Source organism: Polypterus senegalus, chromosome 12, assembly GCF_016835505.1.
Source record: "Polypterus senegalus isolate Bchr_013 chromosome 12, ASM1683550v1, whole genome shotgun sequence".
NCBI classification, from domain to species: domain Eukaryota; kingdom Metazoa; phylum Chordata; class Cladistia; order Polypteriformes; family Polypteridae; genus Polypterus; species Polypterus senegalus.
The window spans coordinates 5,381,693-5,406,264 of NC_053165.1; the positions used below are offsets into that span (position 1 = coordinate 5,381,693).

Below are 24,572 nucleotides of genomic sequence, written 5' to 3' on the forward strand. Positions count from 1 at the left end.
TGCATTAATCAGATAGCTTGCTCTAGCGCCCTTTGCTGTCTCATAAATCAATAACAATATAACTTCTTGCAAAAATTTAGAAAAGATGCTTAATGCTTACGTGTGGACAGACTTTTTTTTGGTAATTCGCTACAGCTTATTTGTCCACTTCTTCATTTTTATTTTTTTGTCTAATAGTAATTTTCCATCATAGTGTGAGGAGCTGCACAAAATGGGAGGACCTCAGGAAAAACTTCAGCCTCTAGAGCAGCCAGTTGAGCTGGTTTAGGCCCAAGGTTAGGATATCCCCAGGCACCTTTAAGCAGAAATGTACAGAGCTAGACCCCCGGGTGGCACAGCCTGGACATGCTTGGACAGATTATACTTCTCGACTGGCCCAGGGACATCTGGGAGTGTCCCAGGAAGAGCTGGAAGAACGTGCTGAGCACCGGCGACCTGGTTTATCTAGCTGAGCATTTTGCCAACAGGATAAACAGCATGAAAATGAAGTGCAGTCACAACAGCTAATGAGGTAAACTGGTACATCTTCTTATTGCTAAATGAATTCTTTCGATAAGAAACTAAAACAACCTGTATGTATAAGTTGATGTTTATTTGGTCAACAGTTCTAGCTCTGCTGGGTGTTTTCAGCATTAACATGTGTGATGTGTCATCTGTTGGAAGGTATTTACATCAATAAATACATGCATTAAAAAATACATTCCCACAGCCGCTGCACTGCCAACATTAATAATGACATCCATGTTGATTCATTCAGCAAGTTTTAACATCTGGGGCCATATTAAATTTGATCAGCTCGTTGATTTAGTGGGCTTCTCCTGAATTGATGTTACCAGCTCAGCATACCACACTGGCTATCTCAGAGTTACAGAACATGTAATGGATGTCACTACCCACATTAAAAGGAACACAGTCTCCTAAGAAGAATGTCTGTCTCACAGCCCACTTACTCACACACCTACACCCACACTCCCTTGGGTGAGAAAATGACCCACTTTTTCTAACAAAGTCATTGTGAGGTGAACCATACACTGGGGGGAGTGGGGCACTAACTCTGGATGGGATGTCTGCAGGCATACTTACTCACATTGTGTCAATTGTCCGCTGCTAATAAACCTGCCATCTAGTCTTTGGGGCCTACTTAGTTCACATGCTATCAGAAAGATGGCAACTGTGAGCTTCCGAGTCAGAAATTCCCTTTGAATGCCCTACAAACTCGGAGCTACAAGTAGGGCAATTCAGAGAATATAAAAGGTACCCACATTCACAGAATTGAGTTGTAATGCAACACTCTCCTGTGTCAAATGGCTGGGGCTGCTGCCCAGCCGGGACGCCCAAGAGGACCGGAGGAGGGCTTGCACTTTCTCCAGACCACGAGGGGGCGGCCGCCCTGGTTGCCTTGGGGACCACGGGTGCAGGGCTTGGAAGCTCAACCCTGTAGGGGCCCATGGTTGCCGTTGGAGCCCTGGACCTCATCACTTCCACCACACCCGGGAGTGCTGGGGGGAAAGAGGATGAGGGACAACCGGAGTGCTTCCAGCTGCACAGCCGGTACTTCCGCCACACTGGGGAGTGCCGGTGGAAGATTGCCGAGAAGCACCTGGAGCACATCCGGGTGACTATAAAAGGGGTTGCCTCCCTTCATTCAGGGCTGGAGTCGGGTGAGGAGAAAGACTGAGCTACATGGGGAGAGAGTGGAGGCGGCCTGAAGAAAAGAGGCAGTGTGAGGCCTGGACTTTGGGGAGTCTTGGGGGTTTGTGGTGCACTAAACTTGTAAACAGAAATTCTAAATAAACGTGTGGTGGTGCTTAACAACATGTCTGCCTGTCTGTGTCCTGGGCTCGTTCCACACTCCTCTTAGTCAATTGTATAAAATAAAAACATATAAACCGGTCAGTTAAAGTGATACACGTTTAAAACATTTAGTTTGCTCTTTATGTTCTTGAAAAACATCCAGTTTATCTTTAATTGCTTTTTAGGCAGACCAAGTAACAAATCTCTGAAAAGTCCGAATGGAACTTCACGTGAATGCACTGAAGTTTGAAGGCGAAACACCACACACTCCAATAGCATGCAAACACATTAATGCAAAAGAGGGTGAAGGTGGCATGGAGCGTATCATGAGAGAAAGGCAGGGCCTACAGAGGATTTATCAGATAATGATGAAAAATGTTCAAGTGGAAAAGAAATACTGATAATTGTAATAAATGTACGGTTCTCCCAATGAAGGGCGCTCACTTCATTGAGCTGAGATGGCTTTTGCATCTTTACAATAAAGTCTATTCTTGTTGCCCATCTCGAGACTCCATGTGTGAGTTCATTCTCCACAACAGACCAGTCATGGATGGAATAAATGTAAGTGGCAGGGATCTCACCCACACACATTTACACAGATTGGGTCCATTTAGAATCTCCTACGTGACACGTCTTTAGAAGAACTTACACATTAATAAGCAGAACAAGCAAGCTCCATACAGACGGTGCCTGGCCTAGGATTCGAACCTTGATCTGGATCAAATCAGTCAGCAGTGCTGACCACTGATGGCACACTTGAATACAATAAACAGAACAGAACCCCATGCAAAGCAGGGCTACACACAGTACCTCAATTATGGTCTCGACTGGATCACCCGAGTCAGGCCTGATAACAAGCCTGGAGTCCTCGCTTCGTTCCATGACGCGTTCCTTCAGCTTCCCCCCCCAGATATGTCTGCAGGCTTTGAAAATGTCGTAACTGTCACTAACGACCGAGAGAGGTCCTGAGGGGAATTGTTCCAGCAAATATTCAAATGCTTCTTTCTCTCGATTCCGTCCCCATGAGATGATTGTGCTGTGAAAATAAGAGTGAGTGACTTTGCATTAGCAGAAAGCAAATATTTGTCTTGGATCTCGAAAATGCCTAACAATGATTACTTCACTTTCTGACACAGCAGGTAGTGAAACCTTCCCTGCATATGCAGCAAGAAAAACACTGTGCATTAAATATAAATGTTTATGATGAAAGTATTTCAATTTACACAGAAAGGAAATAAAAAAAAAACAAAGATAAGGGAGAAAAGCAATGATTAGATCTGAACTGGTCACAGTTACACATAAACTTTCCAAGGTTAATGTTTAGGGGGTCAAGTAAAGCAACATTCACCACAGACAGGAGGGCTGATCAAAGCGCTTTGAGCCTGACCCGTGAAAAGAAGCATTCATAAAACCAGAAAGTTTTATTTATAATCATAACCCATACAAGCACTTATAATGTTGAAAAATCGTTTTCTGTGCTTCAAATAAGACATTTTGTTTTGCCAACTCAACTCTTACATTGTACACTCAGGCCGTCTTCAAATAATTTAGCATTAGACTCCCCTAAGAGGAAGAAGGAGCAGCTGGTTATCTGGTCTGATCCCTGGCCTTGTCTTGAATGGCCCACTACACCAGTCTGGCTTGCCCACCCCCCACCTATCCCTGGACCACCAAAGCTGCATAGCACTTAAATGAACATTTGCTCATTTAGCAGGTACTTTTTGACTTAGAGTTGAGCAAACACCAGTCTGGGGACAGTTTTGAAAAAGGTGTTAAAGGACAAAATTATAAAATTGAACGTCACAAGGGAAGAGCTCGGAAACAAACAGATTAGCTACAAAACCTCTCTTCATTATCAGTTAGATATTCACAGAAAAAGAGAGTCTTCAAACGCTTCTTAAACATACTGAAGGAGTAAGCAGTTCAGATGGAGGTGGGCAGCTCATTACACTTGCTAAAAGCCAAAAATTAAGAGAGTCTGGATTGAGATATGATGCTACATAGAGTTGGCATCACCAGATGCCACTGATTAGCAGACGTGATGGCGGTGAAAAGGAGTATAGGACCTCATCAATGCCAACTCACGGACTACCCTATATAAGCAAACACCACAGCTTTGAACATAATGTGTGCTGCTACCTGAAGCCAGTGTAGTGACCTGAGAAGAGGAGTCACAAGTGCCTGTCTCGGACGAATGAGCACAAGACGTGCTGCTGCATTTTGAATCACTTGCAGTACTTTGGCTGAGCAAGCAGGTACCCCTGCCAATAAACAGTTCTAGTAGTCAAGACGTGACAAGACCAAAGTCTGGACCACAAGTTATGCTGTATACTCCTTTATATACGGCCTGATCTTGTAGATGTTATATAGAGTGAACCTGCATGAACAACAGTAAGAAGCAATAGTTGGTCAGCAATCATCACCCCAAGGTCATGTACTGACTTGGTAGGTGTGAGTGATAATGAGCAAAGCTTTATGGAGTTAGGGTGTGATATAGACGGACTAAGCAGCTGGACCTAGAAGCATCTCCAGTACAAATGTAATGCATACTGGGAGCACTCTTAGGTCAGGTAGAGCCTCCTCCCAGCAGCACAGAAGGACCCCCAACGGGGATGCCCACTGGAACTACAACTCTCGTGTAGCTGTCTTGTGGATGTCCAAATGGGAACTCCGTCATAGAAACACAACCACCCAGCAGAGAGAGGAACAGAAGATCCTGGAAGGATGTCCTTCCATTTTATTGGCTTCCCAATATAAAATGGAATACCAATATTAATGCCTGTGCATCCATGTCATCCATCATAATAATTATGTATTATGTACACAGTATATTATATGAGGTCCAACACAAAAAGAAAATTGAGACTGTGCTTGTAACTCTTTAGTTAACAAATTAAGAGAATTAACTACGATCACCTTCAAAACAGTTCCCTTTTGAGTTGACACACAGGTCCATACGTGGCTGCCAACATTCAAAGCAATTCTGCAGATCACTTTCTGTAATGTGGTTGAGGATTTCTGCCATTTTTACTTTCACAACTTCTACCGCCAAAAAAAACGGGTTCCTTTGAACACTAACTTGTGCCATTCAAAATGCGTACATGAGATGTGCACCCTTCAATAATTGAAAAGTTTCTCTTGTGGATTTCTTCAGTTTCACAAGAAACTTGATGTTAACTCACTGTTCACTATTGCACTCCGACATTTTCCAAACGAGGGTAAGAAAACGTCAATATTTGAAAATGCGTCCACTCGTACTGAGTGAAGTGATCGAACTGAGCATTTTGCCACCATGACAAGTTAGACCATCTTCTAGAACCATCTTTTTGTTTCACCCTTCCACTCTTGATTCCCAAGGTATAGGGTCTAGGTTTTTGTGTGCGTCGTACCTCATATTCAAACACACACACAGATGCAAATGTTGCATGATATATTACTTAATGTTATTTTCTGTTTAAATCATATTAGCTTTTCAGTGTGTACAATGCTCTGAGCTTGTCACTGTGAACAGCGCAACATAAAAATAAACACGTTTAAAACAAACTGTTTATACAGAAGACAATCTAGTTTAAACTTGAATAGAACACATAATGCAAATTAAGAGTCAACTTTGGGACATTTAAATAGATGAGAGCCTAAAAGGGCTGCAAGGACTAATCGCATATGAAAGAAGTCACCCTCTCCTGTCTTCACCTGTGTTCTGCAGCTGGGATCGAGAAGCCGGCCATGGGGCAGCTGTAGTACTGCTGGGCCATAAGAAGGCCTGCGACGGTGTCCGTACTACAGAAGTTCACCAGGTGTGATGCTCCTCCCAAGGCAGCCGACTGGAAAACATAAAAGTGCAGCATCAGATAGGAATAATTCTCATTTTAAAAAGCTCATTATGTTCCAACAAAAAAAGGGTTTAAAGTGTGGAGATTCTGTTACAAACTGAGAAAGTGATTTCACCAGGTAGCTGAAAGTCAAAGGAAGAATATCAGGCAACCAGGAAAAAGTTCCTAAATAAGGGTTAATTTCTAAACCTGTTTATGATACTCTGACTTCAATGACATTCCTTTTGGACTCCTCTGTTGCTCCTTTCTATGTGCAGACATGCTCCTTCATTCCTGCACGCTGATCTAAAAACAACCACCATACTTCTCTGCAAATCCTCTTAAGGCTGAATGGAGGCCATCAATGAAAACTATTTTCAGTTCCCTCACGAGATGTTCATTTGGGTTCCAGTCTGGGCTCTGGCTGGGCCACTTAAGAACACTCGCAGAGTCTCATGAAATGGGTGGCTATGGCCGAGCAGCTACACACAAGCCTAAGATCACAATGTGTAATGACAAGTGTCGGCTGGAATGGTGTAAAACACGCTGCTATTGGACTGTGGAGCAATGGAAACACAGTGAAGGATGATTCATCACTCCATCTGGCAGTCTGATGGATTAATTTGGGTTTGGCAGATGCTAGAGAATACTATCCTCAAGATGTCATGGTGCTTACTGTAAAGTCTGGTGAGGAGGGCTAATGGCAGGGTCTGGACTGAGCCCCTTGTCTCCAGTGAAGGCTACTGTTAATACTACAGCTGACAAAGACATTGTAGACAACTGAGCACTTCTAGTTATGTGTCAACAGTTTGGTGAAGGCCCTCTACTATTCCAGTATGACTGTAGCTCTGTGCACAAAGTCAGGTCCATACAGACATGGAGGAACTCGAGCGGCCTGCACAAAGCCCTGACCTCACTCAATGGGTTGAACTGGAGTGCCAATTGCTGATCAGGACTCCTTGTCCACATTACAATTGCTCTTTTGGCTGAAGGAGAAAAAATCTTTCCATGCACTCTCCTCAGAAAAGTGGAGGATGCCTGGTGGGTTTGGGTTAACTGCATATTCATGCCCATGTTTTGGAAAGGGATGTCCAATAAGCTCATATAAGTGTGATGGTCAGGTGGCACAAGCTTTTGACCATATAGTGTACTTGTGTATGTGTTATGGCAGGTTTTGAAGCAAAATAGCCAAGGTGCAGGGACTGAAGCATTCACTTTCAAAGTCAAGTTTACACACGAGGTGACACAAATCCCACTGTCAAATCTTCAGGTCTTATCAATGTCTACTCTCTTCCTGCTAAGTCCCCCAGTTTTGCTCCCACATGCCAAGAATGTGTAGTGTAGTTTGTATGACGATTTCAAATTAGTCGCTTATGAGTGAGGAGGAACCGCAATGGATTGGCAACCCATCCAGGGTTAGTTTCTCTCTGGCACTCGATGCTGGTAGAATTGGCTGAATTGCTCCAAATTACATTAAGTGGGTTTAAGAATGTTATGTCTTGTTAAATCCATTTCCTAAAAGTTTCCTACCAAAACAGTACTGTTTCAAGTTGGGAAAAACAGCATATGAATAATTTATGAATTTTTCTATATGAAAAAAAAAAAAGATAAATAATTAATTAAAAACACATTTTTTCAGATTCAGCAGAGTATATATTATATATATATATATATATATATATATATATATATATATATATATATATATATATATATATATATATATATATATATAAAACACGTTATACATGTAAAGGTAATCCACATTCTCCTGAAGCTTAACTATAGTTAGAAAACACCCTGGGAATAAAATAAGCTAAGTACACAGTGAGGAGAACATCTGGGAAAAACTGGAAAACTGCAATTTCCTGTCAGTGTCAATGTCATTTTCTTTATGATCCAAGCAGGCATGACATTCATGGACTGCAGAGCTTAGCATCCTGCAAAGTGATGGCAAATGGCTTGGAATAATCCCAAGTTAATGTGACTTGACAGTCGGCTCAATATTCATAAGGTAAGAAGCGTACATGAAAAAGGCTTTTAAATATGAGCCAGGAAATGTGTGGATGTGGGATGCCGAGGAAATACTCAACCATTACCAGGTGCTAAATGAATGTTATCTCAAAATGAAGTGACATTTAAAAAAATAATTTGAGAAACCAGCAGTCTTAGTTATCAGCAGAAATGGAACATACAGTGCCAAAGGAAGTTTCTGTCCCCTTGGAAGTTTTCATATTTTATTGCTGCACAACATTAAATTCTAGTGGATTTAATTTGGCTTTTTAGACACTGATCAACAGGAAAAGACACATTAAGGTCACAAATGAAGTGAAGACATATCTCTGGGAATAAATTAATTATAAATATAAAACAGTAAATAACTGATGGCACAAGTATGCACACCTTCAACTCAGCCATGACAGTCTTGTGTCTGTGTGCTCAGGTCTCCCTCTCTGTCAGCTCCGCCATTTCTCCTCATTCTTCTTTAAAATTGCTCATGATCTGTCAGGTGTCATGGGAATCGTTAAGTGGCCTCTTTTTCATGTCTAGCCACGAAGTCTCTGAGATCTGGACTCTGACTCGGCCACTCCAGGACATTCACATTGATATTTCTCAGCCTTTCCTGTGTAGCTTTGGCTTTATGCTTGGGCTCGTTCTCTGGCTGGTATTCTCCCAAGTTGAGGGTTTCCTGCAGACTGCATCAGGTTTTCCTCCAGGATTTCCCCATATTTTGCTGCATTGAATTTACCATCACAAGCCTCACACAGCCTGTTGCCAGAGAAGCATCCCCACTGCCAGACGCTGCCACTGCCATGCACAGTAAAGATGGTGTGGTTTAGATAAGGTGCAATGTAACAGGACATTCATTCCAATTGTCAAAAAACTCATTCTTGGTGTTATAAGACCAGAATCGTCTTCCAGTTGACTGCAGAGTCTCAGATGTGCCTTCTGCCAAGCTGTCCTGTCCATTTTTTATCTTTGCCACTCTCCCATAAAGCTGCAACTGGTGAAGCACCCAGGCACAGATGTCTTCTGTAGTTTCTCCAATGCTATTCACCTTGTATTTTCTTCAGAGTTCTCAGATGTCTTTTGGTGGCCTTCCTCGCTCGTCTTCTTCACTTTTGTGGGCAGCGTGCTGACAGCCATGCCATACTCTTCTAAGTTTCTTAACACAGTGTTCTTTTGTCATTAATGTGCAGGTCAGACCAGCATTATGACACACCACAAGCTGGCTCTTAAGATACAATCCCACGGAACCCCAGGCTGGTGATCACAATCAAACTAATCATGTGACTTCTAAAACCAAATGGCTTCACAAGTGATGAGAAGGATTAATACTTAATGGTCAGCTATTTTGTGTTTTAAATGTGTTAATTAAATTAGACCTCATTGCAGAAATCTGTTTTCATGTTGACACTGACCAAGAGAAAAATACTCTTAAATTAATTAAATCCAATAACATTTTTTTTTAAAGACTGTAACAAAGAGAACAAACAAATATATAGTTTATAGAGGGAATTTGCAGCTTTAGTGATGCCAACAGTTGGTAGCATTCAGACAAGTCATAAACTCCCAAAACAGAAGCACTCACCTCCTGAGAAGACACCCCCCTGTAGCCAAAATCATGCAGCTTATATTCCAGACCATCAAGACTCCCTGAGGTCTCCTTCAAGTGTCTGGCCAATATCTTCTTAAACTCCCGGGAAATAGTCGCCACAGTAATTGGATACCAAATTTGAACTAGCATAGTCTACAAATATAAGTACATACATAAATGAATTAGCTGGCTGCCACATTTGCCAATTGAATGTAATAGTGCAGGATTTGTTTTGTAGTACGTTTAGTTTAGTTTTATAGAGTGGAAAAGAGTGCAACAAATAATCACTGGCATTACACTGCTTTAAAAATGGTATGAGACCCATTATCTGTGAAAAGTATTATTAGGCTGCTATACTGAATTGTTAAGTCAAGTTCAAGATTATTGTCATGTGTACTTGGCACTAGGAAATTAGGAAATCCTTACTTGTCTGTCTTCATGGGACAGTAAGAATAATACAATACCAAAAAAATAAAAAATACTTGGCATGTAACCAGCAGCCAAACCACCTGAATTCAGAACTGTTCAGGCCCACACAGTACTTCAGCGGGAGACCATCTAGGAAAAGCTTGGGTTGGTGCTGGAAGAGGTGCGGGCAAGTCCAGCAGGGGGCGCTAACCCTGTGGTCTCAATGTGGATCCCATTGCCCCAGTGCAGAGACAGGGACACTGTGCTGTAAAAATGGAGCTGTCCTTTTCGGATGAGATGTACAACCGAGGTCCTGAATCAGTGTGGGCATCCTTCGTAAAGAGTAGGCTGCATCCTGATATCCTGCCCACCACAGCCAAGTCATTCTGGCCCCCTAATCATCTCTTGTCTCTTATTGGCTGTCTCTTACCACTTCACCACCTAACAGGTAATGTGTGGTGAGTGCACTGGTGCAAAAATGGCTGCCATCGCATCATCCAGGTGAATGCAGCACATTAGTGGCTCCCCACTTACGATGTAAAGTGCTTTAAGTAGTAAGAAAAGTACTATAGAAATGTAAATAACTTGTAATTATATTAGTACAATTATATACAATAAACACAATATTCCTTTCCTGAATTTGTACCTATATGTATATACAATATATATATATATATATATATATATATATAATATAAATATTCAGTGTTTTTCTCATTAACAAAAACTAAAATGAAGTATGATGTTCTAATTAAAACAAATGAAAAAAGAAAACAAAGACGTCAAAAAAACAGAAATAAATGAAAAAAGAAAATGAAAATGAAACTAGATTTTGTGAATTTGATTTTCACGCACAGTTTCAGGTATACAAATTAAAACAGTACCATTGTAACTTTTCCTCAGAAAAGAACACCAATTCACATATGGCATGTGCTGGCACCCCTCGCCAGCAGCCATCACAGTCTCACGATCAGCTGGCATATTTTGGTGAGCTTATTGGTCATTTTCAGCTGTTAGTCAGAACTGAGGGCAGACAGTGAAGCATCGGCACTTGCCAGTGACAAACTCTGAGGCTTTACTTGGCTAATTGACCGTCAGTCACATGATGTCCAGCTAATGGTCACTGAGTGGCAGCTTTTACTCAAACTTCAAGGAAAAGCTGCTAAAAACATGAAACCCGTTCCCTTTGCGGATATTTTAACTTCAACTGGTCACCCCTGAATTCAAATTCGGCCTGCATTTAAACTGTAGGAGGAAGAAAGTTCAGCCACTGGCATCAACCACCTGTGCTTCCTGTTTATGAAAACCCAGGTCTGTAAGTATTTGCAAATAAACAAATAAATTCACTACCATTTATCATTATATTACACAGCAATATTTTGTGATCAAATCAGAGCACTAGTAGCCAGCTATGGATGTTTATTCACATCACTTAATGAGTGGAGATGGGCACTCTTTGCCCTAAGAAGGAATTCAGACACTCAGAACAGGCAACAGAAGTTCTTATTAAAAGTTAACCTCATACTCAGTTTATTTGTCACCCCTATCTAACTCCCAACTTCCCGCTGCCCATTGGTTCTGCCTTTTATTAGTGCCACCAATATTTCACAGCCTAATGAGCATAGCATTCTATTCTACCTATTGTGCCCACCTGACAGACCCTCTCCCCACTTTGAACCTGTCTAGTTCCTGTCACCCTTATCTCCAGTCCTCAGCTCACTTTCACCATCTGGGGAGAAGGGGCTTTTCTGCCTGTCAGCATCTCTCTACGTACCTGACCTTGGCTCACGAAATATTGGTTTCCAGCTTGCTAAGAAAAATAAAAAATATACAGGCACAGGCCTTTTTGTGATTTAACCCTTGCTATACTAATGTGCACTAGGTTAAAATGCTTACTTTCATATATGTATATCATCAACTTTAAGAATACACTTTTTCTCTACTCACTGGTGTTATTGTTGCAGTGACAGGTTAATCAGATGTGTAACACTCAATCATTGCAATAAAGGGAGCAGACTTCACACATACACACTTAGCAGGGGTGGTACACATCTAGTGTTCCGGTCACACGGCGCCATGAGCTCATGTCCGATTTCTTTCCTGGTCAAGGTCTGTATGGAGTCTGTATGCTCTTCCAATGTGTATGTGGACTGAGTGTGCAAAACTAACAAACCTCCAAGGACAATACAATGAAAAGACACGAATCTCTAATGCCTTACACATAAAGAAAAAATGAAACTTTTTGAAGCATAAGCATAAATAACAATCTATGGAATGAAATACAAACCTCCACATAATTGGTGAGCCAGTAGAAATCGGGGTCTGTGTTCTCAACTGTAAAAAGGACGTTACCCCTGGGAACAATCATTCCTTCTGGAACTGCTTTGATACGAATAGGAAGTCGACCATCGTGTTTCTGACAAACAAACAAACAAACTGAACTAACACACATAAATACAACTAAGCAGAAAAGTGAGGTCTCATTAACAAAGAAGTTTTCAAAACTGAACTGAAACAATAAATTGTACTCCAATTATGACCTTCTTCCATTTAACACATGTTGGTAAAGTTTTTCTGTAGTGAAAATAACTGGTGTATTAACCTGAAATATTTCAATCATACTTAAGATATATAACAATATAAAAAAAACAATTCTGAAAATGAATCATTTTAGCTGCACATTATAACTGTTTTGACCACCTGACACAGGTCATTAATTCCTATGCACATAACATCCAGAATATTGTTTGTCAAAATCTGAAGGAACCGGTGATGTAACTCTTTGTTAAAGTACTTCAGGATTCTACTTTTCCGAGTGTGAAGAAACACACCCTGACTGAAGCCTACAACATGTTGCTAGGCCTCACTTGAGCCCTGAGGCCTACTTGTTGGAGGGATTTGATTTTAGAGAGCATTGCAACTCATAACAATCACATGTCATGGTGATCACATGGTGGCAACCATGCTAGTGATGCTTGTAGAGCATAAGGCCACAGCTATCAGAAATCATCACAAAATCACAGCACAAATGATGAAAAAAAAGACAATTATGTTACTGCTAAAACAATAAAAATAAATTATTGTAAAAAAGTAAGCCAAAAACATGTAAAATACAAAAGTAATCAGACTAACAGTACTTATGAGTGTGCCCACTCACACTTCATAATCTATCAGAGTCCACTAATGAATGTAATACGCATATCTTTGGCATATATGGGAAAAATCACAAGATTAACTTCAAAACTATCCAAAACAGCTTTTGTAGTTTTACAAGCCACCCATGGTTGGCACCATGGGGATGAGGCCCTCAATAGGAATTCTAAAAAACAAATTTTCAGGATTATATGTACAAATTTTTACATAATACTGTAGATGCCACATGGGCTGGAGGGGAAGGAAACAAGAAGCAGACCCGGAAGGAAGGATTGGAAAAGATGGATGGACAGCCCATGGAAAAGAAAACAGATCGCTGGGGAGTTTTTATTCCCTCAAGCACACCAGATTTCATCAGTACCGGATATCTGTGCCCAGCGGGAAGCCAGCAGAGCATGCCGGGAAATGTAGTCCACTGGGTGGCGCGAGAGGGCACAGCAGGCAGACAAGCTCCTCTGTTATAATTGACTTCCGTGTGACCCGGAAGTGCTTCCATCAGGCAATGGCCCTGGCACCGGTAAGTACTCCCGGGCCTGTAATAAAAGGGACTGCACTCCCTTTTCCAGGTGAGTCGGAGCTAGGAGGTAGTGGACCAATGCTTAAGTGGAGTAGGACAGTGCGGTAAGAAGAAAATATTGTGAAGAGAAAACCTGTGTTTTGTGCTTGTGGTGACATATTTGAGAGGATTTGATTAATAAATCAACCTTTACTTGAACCTGGGACTGTGCGTGTGTGTTCGTGTTGGGAGTTGGGATTTGGGATGTTGATGCCCTGGTTTCCATCACAATACATATTTACATACTGCTTGGAAAAAATGGAAAGAGTGTATTTTTTTTTATCCCCGGAAGGGATAAGGACTTGTGGGGCTGGAACACCTTCGGGTCAAGGGGTATAAAAGACTGGGATAGCCCAGACACTGGGCTGAGCTGGGAGGAAGGGTAGCCAAGTGCCTGGGAGAGGAGGATTGTTTGATTGTGCTGAAGTATTGTATGAATAGTGTAGAGGGGAAGGTGCTTGGTGCACTGTATTATAAAAGAATAAAAGAGTCTTGGACTTTTACTTTGTGTTTGGAGTGGTACCTGAGGGTTCAAGTGGTGGAACAGAACCTCTACTGCTACACTGGATAGCAATGCTCTCTGATTTTGGGACGCACGATTAATGAGCACAGGACAAAACTGCACCATCTAGTGTGTGCAGTGACTGACGCTCTCACGGTCAAGGTATCTCTTCATGCTTGCGATGAAGTTTGCAGAAGTGTCGTTACAGGTGGCGTAGCTAGTGGGCTGCTTGCTCAAACTCACTGTAGGGAAATAAACAGGAATTTCATTTAGCTGACACAAAAATGCTACAGTTAAATTAGTAACCTTCACTTGCGCAACGCTCCACCTGATGTCTCACTTTGGATAAAATATATTTAAAATATATATAGTGTATTGTGGGTCAAATTCAAATGAAAATTATTCCACATTAGGCAAAAGTCAACATATTTAAGATGAAAAAAGAATAAAAGAAGCAAATCGGTCTTCACCTCTAAAAGCAATCTCCATCTTTCTTCATCAAAAACAGCTTGTTTAAAATGTAAGAGGTAAAACAACTTTGCTTGCTGAATTTTTTCTTCCGTTACAACTGGACCTGCCAAACACATAAAAACAAAGGTTACTAACAGAGGTGATAACTTCAGTGGGCAGCTTGACCATGAATCACTGTATGTGGGGAGAACGGAAAGGCGGCCCCGAGCTGCTTCAATAAATAAAAGCTGTCCCGGAATGAAGGTGGCTGCTCCACTGTGAGACGTGGACCACAAGGAGACATTTTAACAATTTACAGCAGCCATCTTCCCTGGTTTCAGAATGAGAGAGTGTCACAAGAACCTTTTTAATGGTGGGGTCTGTCCCTTAGTAAGAGTCTTCCATAATGCTGTCACGACAGGAATGAGGACCATATGCTATAACAACTATTTGTTACTTGAGACTAGGCCATCAGCAGTTTTCTTTGAATATCCTCCTTGGATAAGTGTCTGATAAGAAGAGGTCCGTGACAATGGAGACTTAATGATAATGATTGGGGTGTGGCGTAAATGAGTGGTAGTGAAGCACAGCGTCTTCAGGGCATAGCGAAGGCAATGGCTAAATATTCACATGCGGAGGTGAGTGGAGGCCAGTTGCCTCTTTAGTGCCGTGGGGTTTGTGGTTACACCAATGAACACTGACTTGTCATGTTAATTTGTTTAGTTACAAGGAGTTTTCACCTCTATGTTAGCGTCCAAACCAGGACACACACACAACACGCCATCCTAAGTTAGCGCCAGTCAGACAGCTACATCAAATAATAATTCTTGCCAATTTCTGCACATTGTGTTCTTTTATTGTTTTACTATTATCTTGATTGTGCTCTTAATCGATGCTCTTCAGCTTCTTTGTTCTCTTTAAAGGGTTATTCTGGGCCTAACATGGCACAACCCAAGAATGAGGATTTCTAAAAGGTAAACCATGGCCACAGCATGGGACCTTTATAGGTGTCCAGGTCTCAGATGGGAAATCAGGAAAACACCAAAAGCTTATTTTAAACATGTCTCCAGAGTAAAGGCATAACATATTTTAAAGGATTAACATACTCATTATCCTAGCCAATATACTGAAATGCAAATGTTATACAGTTACCTGCTAAATATTTCTTTAATAGATACTGCAGACCAAAAAACACAACTGCCTTGAAGCGGTCGCCTTCTCTTATGCGGCACTCAAAGTAAGAATACACTTTACTGATGTTGGGAGGGTACTGCTTGTAGTGTGTAATCTAAAAAGAAAAAGGAAAATCACAATCAGCAGGTAGGGGGCTATTGACATATGAGCAATTCAGTTTATTCCAACAAATGAACATGCTTTTGAATGCATTGTAATACATCATTTGTTACCGATTCAAAACTGTAATCACATATTTTTTAACTTGTTCTAAAAGGCATGTGTCACTTTAAATTAAATAAAACTTCTGACAGTCCTTATTAGTCCTAATTACATTGTTTTTAGTACTTACCTTTATTTTCATTAGGGATGCAGTGAATTTTTAGCCACCAAAAACAGTTGTAAAAAAATAAATAAATAAATAAATAAATAAATAATATTTGAAATCTATACCGCAAGAAGAATTTCAATCGACACACCAGGTCAATAGGTTTATGGCCCACTCATATATAGTAAGAGATGATTCATCTTTCATTATTGATATCACTTACATTGCAGGGATGACAGATATTTTAACCCACTTTGCAAAGCTAAAATTACTTTAGTTTAACAATATCATTAGTGGCCAAAACAAACCCTAATAAAAATAATAATAACTCTTTACATTTATAGAGCACTTTACATAGTGGGTGTCACTTAAACCACCACCAATGTGCAGCATCCATCTGGATGGTGCGACGGCAGCCATTTTACATCACAAAGATGCTGCCCTTCATAAATCGCCACAAACCTACACTTTATTACTTCAACTTTTACCTTCAGAGGAATGGCTTTTCAGACTTTATTGTGGTTTTCCGTCTCATTCACAGTATTTCCTCAGATGTGAGACTCACAATAATGCTGGAAGACACCCAAGCAACACGCAGTACAAGCTGACCGAACCACAGCATGTAAATACAGCATCAGCGAGAAGACACAGTGCCCCTGACACACAGTGGATCTCCTTGCCACCCTCTCTGACCCTGGCATCACTGGGGCTGCCTTCAGGTGGTTTGAATCCTACTATGTGTTCTGGAGAGGGGAGATGTCAAGGGTGCACCAGGCAAGCATAGGAATGCCCCAGAGATCAGTGCTGGTTCTCTCCTCTCCTCTCGTCTCTATGCACCTCCTCACTAGGCTCAATCATCCTGTCCAATCGTTTCTCATTTTAGTGCCATGCTGATGATATGCAGCTGTACCAGTTATTCCTGCCAGGGGACCACAGGGGTCTCAGCTGGAATCTTAACATGTCTCACTGATATCCAGTGTGAGGGGGCACCATTTCGAACTCAACCTGGTAAGGGCAGACCTTCTTGGGGATGGTAATCGATGACCAGCTGTCCTTCAATGACCATGTTACATACAAATGTCTCTGTCCTGCAGATTCACTCTATACAAAATCTGCAAGATCAGACTGTATGTGATGAGGTAATAAAAATCATTTATTTTATTTATAGACGCCTTTCAAGGCACACAAGAACACCTTACAGAACACATTAATAATAATAGTCATGATATAAAATTAATAGAATATTACAGTACAATAAAACTAGAATAAATACAATAATAAAATTGAATCAACTAAAATTTATAACAAACAAAATAAGCCAGCTTTAAAAGATGTGTTTTAAAGCGAGATTTAAAGGTAGGAAGAGAGTCAATATTACGAAGATCTTGTGGGAGAGAAGCGAGGAGCCACTCAACTGAAACCTCTAAACCCGGTGGAAGTCAAGCGAGCAGGAGGAAATAATAAGATTGAAAGAGGAAGAAGGAATGGAGATGTGAAGAAGATCAGAAAGATAAGGAGGTGCCAGATTATGGAGGGTCTTGTAAGCAATAAGCAGAATCTTAAAATCAATGCGATATTTAACTGGGTGCCAGTGAAGCTGCTGAAGGACAGGAGTGATGTGTTCAATAGGCAGGGTTCTGCTAATAATATGAGTCGCAGCAATGTGAACCAACTGAAGTGGAAGACCAGAAAGGATACAATTACAATAATCAATATATGAGATGCAACCAGAGCATGAACAAAAACAGCAGTGCTGGGAGCTGAAAGAGATGGGAGTACATGGCTGATGATATCTAGATGGAAATTTTAAGGTACAATGAAAAATAACACATGAGCTCTTAACCTGGGAGGAAGAAGAGATTAGAGAATTATCAATAGTCAATGAAATATTATCACATTTGTCCAAATCAGATTTAGTTTCTACCAGAAGAAGCTGTTTTTTTCACTATTTAATTTAGCAGACAACCATGATTTATCTTCCTGCAGACAGTCAAAGAGGGAAGAAGCTTGCTTCCGGGATAGCGAACACTGTCGCTACTGACAATTAATGTAGTGCTGTACAAACCACTATACAAATACAATTTCTTCAACAAAACATTTGCAAACTTCAATAAATTAAGTCAATTATGAGCAAAACTATATAAAGTAATAAATAGTACAATTTGAGCAAATAGGAAAAACTTACAAATACACAAACGGCACAGTTACCAAGTATATGTTGCCAAAACAGTAAGAAGTAACCCTACAGAAGTCCGTTTAGGATCGGAACACTCTGAGGTGTGTAGCGCGGGTGACGACAGACCTGTACCTGCTCTTTGAGGGATGAACAGATGGCTGCTGGGGTGAGTGGAGTCAGTCGCAATCTTTCCTGCTCTCTTTATCACTCTGGCGATGAACAGATCTTTTAGTGTTACGAGACAACAGTCAATGATTTTCTCCGCTGGACAAATTCAAACAATTAAAGGGCAAAAAATAAATACGCAAACAGGTACAAATGTAACATGACTTGCACAATCGCTCGCTCAATCAGAGCAGAACCTGATTCAGTCTCAGTCTAACCCTGTCAAGTGCACAATCAGACAGCAGTTGACAGTGGTTTAGTTTTATTTTATCGTTTCAGGGTTTTATTTTGTTTTTTTTTTGATAGGTGTAAATGTACTTAAGTGACTAAGTCGATCAGGACACATACGCAAGAAATGAACAGCAGTGGCCCAAGAGGTTGCCACTCAATCATTCTACACTCTTACACCATGGTGTCCTCTCAATGCGCACCCAAGCATTGAAATTCAATATTTATCAGGCATTCCAAAATGAACATTATTAACAAACATGTACAAGAGTCAAACCTGTAATTCGACATAAAGTAAACTGAGCTTATGCTCATAATATGGCCACGGGAGAAAAAAATACACATTATCATACAGTTACATAAAAATGTACTGTCATAAAACTGAAGCACATCAGTGGATGCCATCAGCAGAGCTTGTCTTCTGCTGTACTCTCAGCTATTTGATTTGAAACGTGTCCTTCGGCACACAAACTTAGTAGGGCATAACTTTCAAGTAGTCTCACAGTTAATAATTATGGAAAAGGTGGAGGTATGCAAATACCCGCCATGATATTTATTTCCAGAAAATGAGAAAATGTTTCGGCCCAATGAGAGAAGTCCTTGACACACCCATGGGGTGTTTATTCACTTGAATGTTTACAGTGTGAAACAACAGAACTAGGTGCAAATTAAAAACAAAGAAACAAAATGTCCCCTTATTTGGAACAAAGCAAACGCTTTGAAAGACCATGTTTATTTGGTTTTGGAGTACACATTGAATAAAGACATAATGAGTTCAAGGTGAGTGGCAGAAATTCTACAAGTGGTTATTGTCTGTTGTAAATGCCAACCAGGAATGGGGGGCATCTCAGCCAGGAGGAGTAGGAGAGACCCTTACCTAGACGGGGGGTTGGACATAAGCTATAGGAATGGTGGTCAAAAGCTCCTAAAATTGGATATTTTCACCCCACCATCTACTAGATGGCAGCATCATGGGTCCATGGTAGCCATGTGGAACCCAGTGGGTCATTATGGGAATAGAGTCAGCCCTGCTGGGTTCCATATGAGTCACCATGGGGTGCTCCAGGAAATCCAAGAGTCTCAACTTTTTGGGACTTCTGCCGGACCTACAGGGCTTCCTTTGAGGTATACCTCTGCAGCAGAACTAAGGCAACACTCGCTTTAGGGAGGTGGATGGACAGAGAGACGACAGAAGGAGAAAGAAAGAAGAAGACTATACAGTAATCCCTCCTCAATCGCAGGGGTTGCGTTCCAGAACCCCCCGCGATAGGTGAAAATCCGCGAAGTAGAAACCATATGTTTGTATGGTTATTTTTATATATTTTAAGCCCTTAGAAACTCTCCCACACTGTTGATAAATATTCTCCGCACACTTATACAGTAAACCCTCTTTTATCGCGGTTAATCCACTCCAGACAGATAAATGAATTTCCACGAAGTAGGATTCTTTATTTATAAATCTAATATTTTCTCAGTTAGAGCATAGAAAACCTGGTTACGACCTTCTAAATACGTTTTTTAACATTATTAGAGCCCTCTAGACATGAAATAACACCCTTTAGTCAAAAGTTTAAGATGTGCTCCATTACAAGACAGAGATGACAGTTCTTTCTTACAATTAAAAGAATGCAAACATATCTTCCTCTTCAAAGGAGTGCCGTCAGGAGCAGAGAATGTCAGAGAGAGAGAGAGAGAAAAGTAAACAATCAAAAATCAATACGTGCTCTTGGGCTTTTAAGAATACAAAGCACCCGCGATAAAGCGGCCAAAATGAAGGGATCAATGTGAAGGTAGTCTTTCAGCATTTTTTACAGGAGCGTCCGTATCTTCTAAGCAAACAGCCCCTCTGCTCACACTCCCTCCGTCAGGAGCAGAGAATGTCAGAGAGAGTGAGAGAGACAGAGAAAAGCAAACAATGAAAAATCAATACGGCTGTTGGAGCTTTTAAGTGTGCAAAGCACCACGTGGGAAACATATCGTATAATTGAGGAGTTTTATTTAATACGTAATACGTGCTCTGATTGGGTAGCTTCTCAGCCATCCGCCAATAGCGTCCCTTGTATGAAATTAACTGGGCAAACAAACTGAGGAAGCATGTACCATAAATTAAAAGACCCATTGTCCGCAGAAATCTACGAACCAGCGAAAATTCCATGATATATATTTAGATATGCTTACATTTAAAATCCGCGATGGAGTGAAGCCACGAAAGACGAAGCGCTATATAGCGAGGGATCACTGTATTGTGTATTTGTGCTTGTGTGACCAAGAAAACTGTCATGAGGTATTTTATAATAAATGGCTCTGTTTTCAACCTGTGACTGTATGTGGGTTAGTTGTTTCTGAGGTTTGGGGCTCAGTGGAGCCCCCTATCTGTCACACTGAATGGCATAAAATAGGCATAAGAAAGGCATGTTAGTGCCCTTATTGTATTTTTAATTTTCTGGCACCCTCCACCAACTGCACAGATAAGCCAAGCCTATTATTATCTTTACAACAAACATCCACTTTTTGTTAATTAGTCATGTTAAAAATAGCACAGTAATTTTTTACACTATAGTTAATGTCACTATAATACCCCCTGCTATGCCAGAAATGCCTACTCAACCTCTAAATGTGCAAGCTGAAATGAAAATGCAAAGGATTCAGGACTAAGAATCATTCTTGTTTAGTTCAGGAAACATTTAAAATGAAGCTAAGCTGATATAAAATACAATAAAGAAAAGAATGTGTGTAATGGCCTAACACTCCTCTGATACCTTCCATCCATTCACTGCTGAAGCCGCTTAATTTAATGAAGGATCACAAGAAGAGGCTGCCTCATCCTAGCAACATGGCATCACAGTATTGCCAAGGTCTCATGCCTGGCTCTTGTGTCTTTCTCTATTTCATTGTCCTTTATACATGCTTTTGTGATGTATGCATTTGATTATGTTGTTCTGTAGATGTATAAAACGGACCATCAGATAAGGGGCAAATACTTCTTCACAGCACTGTTTGTCACTGCCACTACCCGAGCAGCTAAACACACTGAAATGGCAGATTTGCACTTAAATCCTCTACGCCAACATCCAAAAGCACAACACACTTCTTCCTATTTTTTGCCCAGCCTTGCCTTTTTCTATTGACATGGAGTGCAGTTAAACACGCAGATGCCTCATTGTTGCCGAACTCCACTCTACATTGTTTCTGTACACCTCACTGCTAAGAATTGCAGGCCTGGTGGAAAGCTGTCAAAATGCCACTCACTTCTGAAAATGCCAATGGCAGTTCCAGCCCTTTCATCAACCTGTGGCTGTAGCTGCCAACTATTTAACATCAAAGTCACAGGGTATATTTTTTCCACTAACCTGCTATAAATCATTGCATATACACTTCATATGACACACTCACTCACTGTGATGGCTTTGCTTTCCATGGGCACATTTTCTTTGCTTGCAAATTCCTACTGAGTACTGCAGTTTGCCACACTTGCATTATGGAGTCCCGTGTAGAGTTGGTTGAAACTCTTTGACTATGGAGGAACCTGAAATGGAGGAAGCAGGCACCAAAAGGGTAGTCTGTCAGTTCTGCGATCCAAATTCAAAGAGTTAGGTACCAAGCTGAGGAGCAGAACTGACAAGGTAGTCTTCTCTGAAGTTCTGCCTGTGCCACGCGTCAGTCCAGGTAAGATTGAGGAGATTAGAAGGCTTAACGCGTGGCTCAAATCTTGGTGCAGGGTAGAAGGGTATAGGTTTATGGGGCATTGGGACTCCTTTTGGAACAGATGGGACCTGTTCCGCCGTGACGGGTTACATCTGAACCGGAGGGGCACCAATGTATTGGGGAGGCGTATGTGTAGGCTAGTCGAGGATTGTTTAAACTAGGGAATGGGGGGGCAGGGAGTTTAGGACAGGCCAGATTTAGATCTATACATGGAAGAACAAACAATGGTGTAGAAATAAAAATGCATAGTAATGTAAATTTTAAGCAAACACGTAAAGATAGAAGGATTAACACATTAAAAATAGCTTGCCTTAATGCTAGAAGTATCAAAAATAAGGTAAGTGAGTTGGAGTTGTATGTAGCAGAGCACAATTATGATATTATAGCAATAACGGAAACCTGGCTAAATAACAAAGATGGGGATGAGTGTAACATAGAGGGATACACATTTTTTAGGAAGGATAGACAGAACAGAAAAGGAGGTGGGGTTGCTGTTTATGCCAAACAGGAATTAAATGTAAGTCATCTTCAGTTGGATGATGAGCCCCATCTTAGTGAGGACATGTGGCTTCGCCTGGAAAATATTAGGGAAAAAGGTCTCATTTTAGGAGTGTGTTATAGACCACCCAATTCAGACAGTAATTTCAACACACATCTTTTAGTAATATCAAAAGGCAAGTTTACAGGGGATATTATAGTCATGGGGACTTTAATTATCCAAATATTAACTGGGATAACCTTACAGATGGAGGAGCACAAGAGCAGGAGTTTTAGAAGTAATCGCGACTGTTTTTAACACAGCATGTTAAAGCACCAACAAGGGGTGAAGCCTATCTGGATTTAGTATTCTGTAATAATCAGGATAGAATTGAGGGTGTAGAGGTGATTGAACCACTAGGGTCAAGTGACCATAATGTAATACAATTCTCAGTATTTTGTAAGAGTACAGATGCAAAGACTAAAATTGTTAAGTTGAACTTTAGTAGGGCTAATTTTGAGCAGATGCGACAAAGTCTAAGTAGGATAGACTGGGATAAGCTTTTAAATGTGGAGACAGTCGAGGAGCAGTGGAACAGGTTTAAAAATGTTTTACATGTAATGCAGGACAGATACATACCTAAATTTGGAAGTAATAGGAAACTAAAAAAATCTCCACGATGGATTAATAAAGATTTAAAAAGAAGTTGCAAAGGAAAAACTGCTGTATAAGGCATATAAGACTAATGACTGCAAAGAGAACCGTGAGCGATGAGAACATGAGGGCAACCATTAAGAAGGATATCAGAGAGGCTAAAAGACAGTTGGAGAGGAATATAGCAGATAAGGCGAAAGAAGACCCCAAGAGATTCTTTCAGTATTTTAGTAGTAAAAGAACAGTTAAGGAGGAGGTCAAGTTCATCAGGAATAGTAAAGGGAATTAAAAGATACAGACAATGAAATAGCAGATGCCCTAAACTTACATTTTTCTGAGGTGTTTACAAGTGAGCAAGTGGATAACCTGCCAGAGGTAAACACAACTACTAAGGAGGTACTGAGGGATTTGGAAATTGTAGAGGGAGAAGTGCTGCTCAGATTAAATAAGATGAAATCAAACAAATCACCAGGCCCAGATAATATTTATCCTCGTGTTCTTAAGGAGGCTAGTGAGTACATATATAAACCCTTGACACATATTTTTAGGAAGTCACTGTGCACTGGAGAGATTCCAAAGGACTGGAAAATGGCAAATATCATCCCATTATATAAAAAGGGTGACAGGGCAGATCCAAGCAACTATAGGCCAGTAAGCTTAACAAGCATCACAGGAAAATTAATGGAAGGAATTATTAAGGATAAGATTGAGCAACACATGACAAGGACAGGAGTTATTCTGAACAGTCAGCATGGGTTCAGAAGGGGAGGTCGTGTTTTACTAACATGTTGGAATTCTATGAGGAGGCAACAAAAGGATACGATCAAAGTGGAGCTTATGATATTATTTATCTGGACTTTCAGAAAGCATTTGATAAGGTGCCACATGAGAGGTTGGGCATCAAGTTAAAAGAAGTGGGAATTCAGGGTGATGTTTTTAGATGGGTGCAGAATTGGCTCAGACACAGGAAGCAGAGGGTGATGGTGCGAGGAACCTCATCAGAACTGGCTGATGTTAAGAGTGGTGTTCCACAGGGGTCAGTGCTAGGGCGCTGCTATTTTTAATATATATAAATGATTTAGATAGGAATATAAGTAACAAGCTGGTTAAGTTTGCAGATGATACCAAGATAGGTGGATTAGCAGATAATTTGGAATCCGTTATATCATTACAGAAGGACTTGGATAGCATACAGGCTTGGGCAGATTTGTGGCAGATGAAATTTAATGTCAGTAAATGTAAAGTATTACACATAGGAAGTAAAAATATTAGGTTTGAATACACAATGGGCGGTCGAAAATCGAGAGTACACCTTATGAGAAGGATTTAGGAGTCATAGTGGACTCCAAGCTATCAACTTCCAAACAGTGTTCAGAAGCCATTAAGAAGGCT

General features: G+C 40.8%; 1 protein-coding gene across 1 annotated transcript in view; it reads right to left on the reverse strand.

Annotated features, from left to right (window-relative positions):
* Positions 1 to 24,572, reverse strand: part of nampt2 (nicotinamide phosphoribosyltransferase 2) — a 57,304-nt gene that overhangs the window by 20,539 nt on the left and 12,193 nt on the right. Inside the window, exons 2-7 of the mRNA XM_039770579.1 lie at positions 15,426 to 15,561; positions 14,294 to 14,397; positions 11,900 to 12,028; positions 9,199 to 9,357; positions 5,488 to 5,618; positions 2,605 to 2,830 (exon numbers count right to left, since the gene is read on the reverse strand). Of these exons, the coding sequence (XP_039626513.1) occupies positions 2,605 to 2,830; positions 5,488 to 5,618; positions 9,199 to 9,357; positions 11,900 to 12,028; positions 14,294 to 14,397; positions 15,426 to 15,561 (885 nt within the window). The remainder of the gene's footprint in view (positions 1 to 2,604; positions 2,831 to 5,487; positions 5,619 to 9,198; positions 9,358 to 11,899; positions 12,029 to 14,293; positions 14,398 to 15,425; positions 15,562 to 24,572) is intronic.